Source organism: Tinamus guttatus, unplaced genomic scaffold (genome assembly GCF_059628265.1).
Source record: "Tinamus guttatus ecotype Peru unplaced genomic scaffold, ASM5962826v1 Tinamus_guttatus_pri_ptg000942l, whole genome shotgun sequence".
In the NCBI taxonomy this organism is placed as follows: Eukaryota; Metazoa; Chordata; class Aves; order Tinamiformes; family Tinamidae; genus Tinamus; species Tinamus guttatus.
In genome coordinates, this window is record NW_028289476.1 from 1,286,517 (window position 1) to 1,296,510 (window position 9,994).

At 50.9% G+C, this 9,994-nt stretch overlaps 1 protein-coding gene across 1 annotated transcript; it reads right to left on the minus strand.

The window, feature by feature from the left end:
• Positions 1 to 1,082: 1,082 nt before the first annotated feature.
• NMB (neuromedin B) lies at positions 1,083 to 5,417 on the minus strand. Its single transcript, XM_010227651.2, has 3 exons — positions 5,264 to 5,417; positions 4,509 to 4,711; positions 1,083 to 1,367 (listed from the first exon to the last, which is right to left on the minus strand). Exons 1-3 carry the CDS (start codon positions 5,397 to 5,399, stop codon positions 1,320 to 1,322), a joined length of 387 nt encoding a protein of 128 aa, XP_010225953.2. The 5' UTR covers positions 5,400 to 5,417; the 3' UTR covers positions 1,083 to 1,319.
• Positions 5,418 to 9,994: the final 4,577 nt, after the last annotated feature.

A 9,994-nucleotide genomic window follows, 5' to 3' on the forward strand; every position in this document is an offset into this window, starting at 1 on the left:
TCCAGTCAAAAAAGCAGATGTAGATGGTTTTGTGGGATTACAGCCCAGATAGGTACCTGGAGCTAGCAGTTCAGATGGGGTTTTGAATTTTAGAGACTTGCAGGGATACAGCCAATTTAGAGGGTGCTGCAAGAGAATAGCAATGCCCACCTAATCTTAGAAATCAGAATTGATCTTGTCCTAAAATGACAAAAGAGCAAAATACTTGGCTAATGCAAGTGCAGGGGTGTCAACACAGAAATGCACTGCCACAGTGGTGAGCCCTGCATCAGGAGATGTTGGGCTGGTGTCAGGGCCACGTGGGACCATCAGACATGTACCAATCTCTTTCCATACATCTACAAGACATACTCCAGAAGGTGCTGAATCCAAGCCTATTCATACGGCTGTGCTCAGTCACCCAATTCAGGTGGTCCTTCTTCATGTCCTTCTTCACCTCTTGGCAGAAGGTGCACACTGAGGTCCAGGCAAGCTCAGTGGAGGCCCCAGAAGAACATCTGCCTTCTGTGGGAGGCACACAGACAAGCAACACATGCACTGCTCTTCTGAGCTAAAGCCTCCCAGGAAGGGGACAGCTCTGTCACAGTCCCATGTACCACTCACACAAGTCTCTAGGATGGTGTGATCCCACTCCCACTATCTCCCCATAACTAGTAAGAAGAAACTTCTCTGAAATCTTGTTCCCCTGCCTCACTTCCAGAAGATCAGAATCCTCAGCTGAAGCCTCACCTGCATGACCAAGAACATGGTCTTTTAGGACTGCAAACAAGCTCCAGGACATGCGTACATATGAAACACTAACAGTCCTAGGCTGGTAAACCAAGCTTCGACCAGAAACCACATCCAGGACCCAAACAAGATGCCTTTTATTTTCCTAATGGTTTGCTATTAAACCACGGTTAGCCTCTCCAGATAGGGTTACCTTGATACCACTGATGGTGTTTGCTACAGGGGAAAAATAAATAAATAACTCGCAGTTCAACTCCACCAGTGCTGAGAGTGATCCCAGCACCTTCGCTCCATCCCCCAGCACAACCCACAGGCTCCCTTCATTTCTATTCCCCAAGGAAAAGCTGAGCTGCTATGTGCAAAGAGCTGCTTTTATTCACAAGGGCACATGAGACATCAAGAAAGCAGAAAACATACAGGAAATGTACAGGGAGGCTCTGCTTTTCATACAGGCAATCACTATTAACAATATTACAGGAAAAAAATAAAATAAAAGTGATGTTGCTACAGTAACCCACAAGGAAGTTGCTCTCCTTCATTCGCGGTGTGTAGATGAGCCTGCAGACCTCATCCTCCATGGCAGCGCTCCTTCAGCTTGAAAAATACTTCTCCAGCACCTTTGTTAAAAGTCCTGTCTCCTACAAGGAAGAGCACAATAGTGAGCTGCTTGTCCCACACGTAGCTGTTGCTTATGGGGTCAACAGCAGCCTCGGAGCCCTGTTTGCAAGGAGCAACACAAAAAAGCAAGAAATCAAGGCACGGCAGGGAAGAGTCAAAGAGATTTTGTGGAATCTGTGTGCCCAGAAATCCCAGAGCTGTGTGGGACAGGATTTGTGTCCATGTAAAACGGTTCTCCCCACAACTCTAAAGTCGTCTCAGTCCATACACACAGGCTGTTTACCTCCTGGAAAAGTGTTGCTACTTACGCAGTCCCCACCACACACTGAGACTGAGATGATCCTCCCTGGCCAGGCAAATCCTCGCCACGCACAGGAACTGGGAGACACGGTGACCACTCTTCATAACATGCAGAGAGTCAAGACCTGCCTGCTTCATGTTGCTTAAAGTGCTTTGCAAACCCCTTTTGCTTCGTGTGACTTCTGCTGCCCAAAGCACGAAGCAGCCCATGGGCTCCTGCTCCACAAAGGACCAGGAGATGCCTTGAGAAGAGCAAATCCTAACAGCAGGCAGGAGTAACTCATGTGAGAGGAGAATAAACAAAAAGATCAAGTCCTAGACCCTATAAAAAGGGAGAAGCAGTTTGTTAATCACCAGTGACAACTCCAGAAATAGAATAGCCCATTTGATATTTTAAATAAAAACCTGTGTTCCAATGCTTATCCTGTCATACAGGATGGCAAGTACATCACAGCAACATCTAGAGAACATGAGAATTCCTGCCTTGCTGATGGAAGGTCCCAAGAAAGGTGCTTTTCTTATCTGAATCAAGGTTAAAATGATAGTTCCTGAGCAGAGGTGGAAGAAGAGTTTCACTCGCATCAAACAGTTCAATAGACAGTCAGGGAACATGGCAAGCAAACCCATTAAAGCACAGGCTTGTTGCTGACCCCAGGTGTCCAACAACAGCCATAGCGATGGAGAAAGCAGAAAAGGCAGCAGGAACTGACAGTAGCATCGTCTCACCCATGAGAGCAAAGAATACCAAGGACCCACTAGAACGCAAAACCTAGACAGTGCTTAAAGACACCAAGGAGAAACAGTTCTGTATTATCAGTCAGCCTCTTGAAGGCAAGAATATCCTGAGGGAAAGAGGGAGGGCAGGAATTGAGTCAAGTGAGGAGCTCATAGATGCCAAGAGGCCAGAACTGGATGCAACACCCTGCACAGGGCAGGGCCTCCACTGCCATACAGAGCCTGGAGCACCAGCTGGGTCAAGTCAGAAGAGGTGAGAGGTTTGGGAAGGAAAGGGGCAAGAGACAGGAGCCAGTTAAGCTTAGAAGCCACAGGACTGCAGGGCATCCCACCTGCAGCAGAGCCACCAGAGAGGCACCGGGACAACAAGAAAACCAGCCGGCTAGACTGTGAGCCAAAGCAGGCTCCCTATAAGCCAAAGCAGGCTCCAGTGATGGAGCTTCAACACCCAGCACACACACACACACACACACACACAGGCTCTGTTCAAAACTGGCCAGATCCTGCCTTCAAGTGCTGGGAATGACCGCTGACAGGGCCAGCAGGGCACAGACATCCAGGTGGCTGCTTGAAACAGCTCTGGTGCCTCTGACAGCCTCCGCTCCAGCATAACTGCGGTGACAGCAGTGACTACGTGACTCACCTACATGGATGAGAACCACAGGAGCACTTTAGCTGAACTCGCACCACACACTCACTACCATCCTAGTGCACGAGCCAGGGCAGCACATGCACCAGCCCTACCACCATCTCTACTCATGCAGCAGCAAAATACCCTCCTCAAAGGCTCCCCAGAGAAGTTTGGAGAAAGATCTAGGACCTTCAGAGCCCTCACCTCCCCTTCAGCCGGGTTTGAGAAGCACATGCTGCAGCAGTGCAGTGATCATAACACATGGCACCCCAAGGGAAGCAGGTTTCTTCAGCGATCCCCATCTGCCTCTTCACTACAGAGTTCCCATCTCAACAGGACCAGTTCTCTGAGGGAGCCTCAACTTATCTTGTCCTGCTGAAACCACGTCAGGAAAGTGTTAGAGCCATCAATGCCACTCAGGCTCACAGCCCTGCAGCTCTGCTCCACACTGCCTTTCCCAGAAGAACCAAGAGCAGCAAACGCTGCCTGAACCCAGATGACAGTAACCGTTTTAACTGCATGCAATATTACTAGATACTCCTCAAGCACAGCAGCTCAGAGGACAATATGTGCAGACCTCACCTAAGCAGGTTTCATCCCTGGGCTCTCCTGCAGTGACCAGGAAGGGTGAGATGGAAGGGGAACACACATGAGGTAGCAGCTGGGGTGAGCCACACAGACCAAGCAATGCCATCTCCACATCCCCGCAGGGATCTACATGTTCATATTGCTCCCACTGGGGGATTTTCCACCAGAATTTGGGTGACCTCCACAGCGAAAGCTACACCAGAGCTTTTGTTGATGCACAACAGGTCTACCAGAGCTCCTGCTGCAGATGGCACCTGCTTGCTCCCAGAGACCCGCTCTTTGTAACTGTTTGAGCCACACACACTTCCCCTTTGCAAGCCAACAGAGCTAAGTATTCCCCGACAACAAAGGAACTGGCCAAAGCAACACACCACCAAGACAGGGGCGTCAAAATCCCAAGATCTCCCTGCAGCACAGGCTCCTTTCCTTCCATGCACAACACTGCACATCACTTACCTCTTTAGAGAGCGGGGAGGTGGGATGGACTTCCCGGTCCCTGCAGTGGCTGGGTAAGTCAAGGTGAGGGGCCATTTTTCCAGGGCAGCCTCAGTATCCATTCTGTTCTGCATCCAGATTCACATTAGCAATCCCTGGGCTGAAGATCACCACTCCCACAGCTCCACCACAGCATCCCCTACTCATCCTCATGCCCTTCCCAAACACTTAGCATAAACAGCAGCTGTCTGACCAGACACAAGCCTAAAGACACCTTTCCTTCCTCCTTTACAGTTGCTTTTAAAAGGTAATTTAAGGAGGGTTAACAGTAGCAGAAGAGAGTGGGCAGGGAAGAAGCATCGTATCAGTTGGGCAGATGCTCCTATCTCCTGCCAGGCTGGTTGTGGCAGACTCGCATCTCGAACACCTCCCTGATCAGGGCATCTCCCTTCCTAAAAGGAACAATATTCACCTGGTCAGCGAGCTCATATTTTCCTTGGTTCTCATTCAAAAGTCTTTCTTGCAAGAGGATTTTCAGGAGCTCACGGGTAAGCAGTTCCATCATATCCTCCAGCAAGGCTCTAAGAGAGGGACCAAAAACGGTCGGCATGGCGGGCTCGTCTGATGACTCCAGGTGCGGCGAGCTCGAGACGCTCTTCTTCCCCATGAAGTGACCTACAATAAAACACACTCATGCACCCACAAAAACACCTGGAGAGGGGGCCAGGGGTTGTGGCAGGAGTCTGAGCTATATCACCTGCCACCTGATAGCAGCGCAACCCCATGAGAAGCACCAGGCAAACCTCCACCTAAAATAGCCAAAAGCAATAAAGATCTAGCAAGAAATCATTCAGCAGTGCCAAGTCCTTGTTCCACATTGGACACTTGTCTTAAGCTATCAAGATCTCTTGGGTTAAAGAAGTGCAAATCCCTCCATGAAGTTGCCTCATCACCACCCACCCCAAAGCCCTCCTAGCCACTAGTGAAAGCAGGATGTCTTCTCCTGCTGGCTGCAGCATCCGCATGTGGGATAGGGCTCAGCAAGGCCCCCAGCATCCCCCACTCTGACAGCCCCCTGCCACCTCCCCAGGCTGCCACGGACCAGAGCCCTTTGCATCCCTTTGGCATCACAGTGAGGACGACCCCAACCTGTTACCAAAGGGGGACCACCCCAAGCCACACAAGGAGCCCCCTACGAAGGGGGGAAACCCTTCCCAGCCCCAGTACCTGTGGCCCAGAGGTTTCCGCGGGGGTTGACCTTGATCTTGGCCGCCTGGCTGCGGTGCTCGGCGAAGTCGAGGTGCACGGCGGGCCCGAGCGCGGCGCCGCACAGCAGCAGCAGGAGGCAGCGCAGCGCCGCCATGTCCGGCCTCGGCGGGAGCCGCTCCCGCCTGCCGCGCCCCGCCGCCACCGCCCCCATTTATAGCCAAGGGGGCGGGGTCTGCAAGGGGGCGGGGCCTCGGCGCGCGGCCCCGCCCCGCTGCTCGAGCGGGGCCGTTGGGTTTCCCGCGCTGGGCGGGACCCCGCGCGCGCCACCAACCGCCCCGTCACAACCCGCCCCCCCAAACAGCACTTCCCGCAACTGCCCCCCGCAGAGCCGCCTCCACCCCCCACAACTGCCCCCTCACAACCCGTGCCCTACACCCACATCCCCTTCACAACCACCCCTCCACTCACAACACCCGCCTGCAACAGCACAACCCCCTCCACAACTGCCCTCCCCACAACTCCACCCCCCAAACACCACCCCCCACTCATCCTCCACCCAACTGCCCCCTCGAAACCACCCCTCATACAACCACCACCCCATCCACAACCACCTCCCGGTCCACAACCACCACCCCATACAACCACCACCCCATCCGCAACCACTCCCCATACAACCACCACCTCTCAGTCCACAACCACCACCCCATCCACAACCACCCTCCACACAACCACCCTCCACACAACCACCCTCCACACAACCACCCCACTCATCCACAACCACTAGCCCGTCCACAACCACCCCCCATGCACAACCATCACCCCATACACAACCACCTCCCCATCCACTCCCCCCTCACAACCACACGGGTTGATGGGGTCCCAGGTGAGGGCTGTCTGGGCCATTAGGGCCTATTAGTCCACTCAGTGCCCTGATGACTCTGCCGAACTTACAGGGCTGTGATGTTGCTCGGGTGGGTGTTGGAAATGCCTGCGATGATGCAGTTCCCCTGGCAATCAGCTCCAGGAAAGGTCTGTCAGCGGTGTTGTCGGCATTCCAAGGGAAAGGGGATTCATGCCCTTTCTGGAGGGTTTCACTGAGTGTTTGCTGAGGCTGCCTTGGATGAGGCCCACGATTCCACCTTGCCAGCGCACATGAGGTGCTGCAGAGCTGGGACCTCCTGCTCTGCCTCATGTTGCTTCACGCTCTTCCAGGTGATTGGTGATCTGCACTGCCCCATCCGAGGAATATTGCTCCCTGGCTGATGTTCTGCAGCAGCAGTAGTTGCAGGGCTGTTGCTGGTGTCACACAAGCACATATTTTTCAATCTCTTTCCTCTGCATCCCTCCCCTGACATACTGCACTGTCACTATGCACTGAGAAAACGTATCTAGAAACAGACTGACACAATTTCAACCCCCTCTCCTTTTTTTTCAACCCCCCAAACAATTTAAAATTCCCTCGTGGTTGCAAAACAAGCTTGGCCCGCAGTTGGTGCCTCCTGGAGAGGCTCCATACAACAGGGATGAAAAAGGCCAACGTGATGCCGACGCCAGGGTGGAAACACTTAGTGGTGACCCAGCATAACGGGGTGTCCTCTGGTGCTGGCCATGTCATGACGCGCGAGCCGGAGCTGGGCAAGAGCAAGGCAAGGGGTTACCTGGAGGATTCCGGAGGATGAAGCTGGCAATTAAGCGATGCCAATTACAGAGACGCCAGAGAAAGGAGCCTTGAGCAATTACTGCACCTGCTGAAGTGTGGTGGGGTTAGGTCCTTTTTCCCTTCTATGCAGCAGGATGTCCATGGGAGATGGCTTGAGGGGAACAGGGTCTGTCATCTTCCAAGCAGCAGCAACCAAGGGAGGATTTCCAAAGGGCAAAGCCTTTCACTCTGATCCGATCTCAAGTAGGTATATGGCCAGGCCAACACAGATCTGAGTGCAGATCTTAATCACTGAATACTAAGATTTGACCTGATGGCACACATGGGGAGAGTTGAGCAAGATGGGGCTGTAACCCTGATTTCAGGCCTGGGAAGAGCAGTGGGAAAGCTGCTCAGGATCTTCGTGGAGGATGGAGGTGGGAGAGCAGTCACTGGTTGAGACCTCCAGCAGTCACTGGTTGAGACCTCCAGCAGTCACAGCAGGAGCAGTCACTACACTGCCTCTCCTCTGCTTTCTCTCTCTCCAGCCCGGCCTAGCTTCGCTTTACCACCTGTTACCACAGGCCAAAGGGATTTTCCTGGTTTATATATATTTAAAAAAAAAAGAGCATTACAAATTCTATTTTAGAAATGGGTTTGGCACGCGAGGGTCACCACGGTGGCTTCTGCAGGTGCTGGAGGGCAGCAGCTCCTCAGCCGCCACCTTCCTGCAGGCCCCTCACAGATGGAGCCAGGGAAGGACAAAGGTGACTCAGCAGGCACTGCACTTCTCACAGATGTTATGTCTGCAAGGCCCAGCACTATCTGCACAGAGGTCCCTTCTCCCGGTGGCATCAACCCTCTAGGACCGGGCCAGAGCAGCCCACAGGCACCTATCCGAGTCCCTCCGTGAATCCAGGCCCTCTGGGAAAGGTCCCATCTGCCTCCAAAGCAGTCCCCAAGATCTGGGGATCTCTCACTTGCACGAGTTTCCCTTGACACTCCCAGCAATGTTCTCTGTTTTGCTATGTATTTTGTTTTCTAATAATTCTAGCATGCAATCTATTTTCTTGATACTGACCACTGAACTGGCGTTTTCACAGCACAGGCTGTTATAATACCAGCGTTCCAGATGGTAACGCTTAACTCTGAACCTGTTGTTTTATCAATAGAGTTATAATTGTTTTTCTCCCTTGTGCACCATTTTATATTTATGTACATTTGAACTGCATCCTTTTTATTGCCCTCTTTCCACAGGTGGCCCTCATCTGAACAACCTCGAGTAACTTTGTGGCAGCAGCAAACTTCAGTATTTGCCTACTTTTTGAGCTCACTTTGAATATGCAGAACACAGTCCTTATACAGACCCCTGGCATTTTCCACTGCAGAACCAGATTGCTTCCACCTACCTTTTGTTCCTTAGCTTTAAGCGAATTACTTTTCCCTGTGAGGACCTCCCTCCTATTCCAGGGCCACTTCATTTCTTTAGGAGCTTTTCCTGAGGGACTTGGCCAAATACCTTTGGGAAATCCAGGCGGAGGATTGCAGTGGGTTCACCTTGACCACATACTTCCGAACTCCTTCAACGATCTCCAAGCCTATTCTTTAGAGGAATTCCTCATCCTTTCTGGTCCAGCAATGAGGTTTATCATCTACAGATCCCTACATCCCCATGTGAGCCACCGTTCTGTCTTCTGGTGCCACAGGAGTTTTGACAGAACAGTTGCTCACCACGCCAAACAATTCAGTGGTATCAGGTTGGAGACCCTTCACCAGCCTGTGGGAAACTCCATCCAAGCCTGTTGCTAGTCTCTCCATTATCATTTTGTTCTGCAGCATCTTCTACCAGTGTTTTTCAGGAGCTGATGACAGCATAGGACACCTGGGGAGTCCTTCGCCTTATCAAAGAGCAACACTACTCTGTGTAGGAATAATGAGAGGAAGAAATGAGAAACAGGCCCTATTAGCAAATCCTCCAAATGTAGGAGGATCCAAATGCACCTTAAGATCAAGCATCATTTCAAGGAAGACGAGAAGACCTTCCCATAACTATGCACAATAAAGATGTCTAGAAACAGCACAGCTTGAAGGCCTTGCTAACTGTGAGCTAAGAACAAAAAAACTTAGCAAACGGCTCTGAAAATACCATAGTTCACAGAGTTTAAAGCAAGGTCCATTTTGTTTCTTCACCATTGAATTATGCTATAATAACTTGGCATTGACTAATGCATCTTCCAGAGCAGCATTGCCTGGGAGGCACGCGGAGCCGGAGAGCTCCAGAAACACAGTGCAGATGCTCCCAGCCCCTGCAAATATCCACCTGGGCAGGCAAGCGCACATTCAAAAGCAATGACTCTAATAAAACACAGGCAGAAAGAGTGAAGCCCTTAAATCTCCTTATTTGTCTTCTTCCCAGCTAAAACTCTTAGGAGCAGATAAGTTGCTTCTCTTTCTTCACTGCTTCTCCAAAGCCAGGTCAAATTTAAAGTGTTGCTCAGTGCCTGGGGGTCTGTTTTGATGCATTTGTCTCTTGTTTGCAATGATTAAATCCCTCTGTTACATTCACTCTTCTACAGGCAACAACTGTTGTTTATAAAATAAAATTTGAAATCGTGCACATCATGTTTTCAACTCTTTTTCAATTTTCATTCGAGCAGTAAATGAGCTGCAGTTTCCCCTGAGGTTTCCCACTTACTCTGTACCCGCTGGACATAGTACAAATAACTCCTTTGCAAGAAGACTTGGAGGAAAAAAAAAATCTTGTTTTCTTTCTGGTAAATCCAGACCGAACTCAGAAGTCCAACCAGAATTATGGGGCACAAATCTGACATCTCATTTGGATTGAATTGAGATTTAGAGAAATTAAATTGAAGTTCATTTTCTCCATTTTCTCCTTTTTACTTCTATCTCTCTGGAACCTGAAACCCTCCAAGGCTAGTTTCTATAGGAGAGAGAGAGATCAGAAAGGAAAGGCTAGATGCTTGGCAGAGAGAAAGCCCCAGAAGTGCATTATTAAACTGAATGAGCAGAAAAATCGAGAGAGAGGAGCTGGGAAAAGAGAGCTACAGAACACCCCTGTTCCATCCTGCATTGCAGAGTGCACTTCTAGC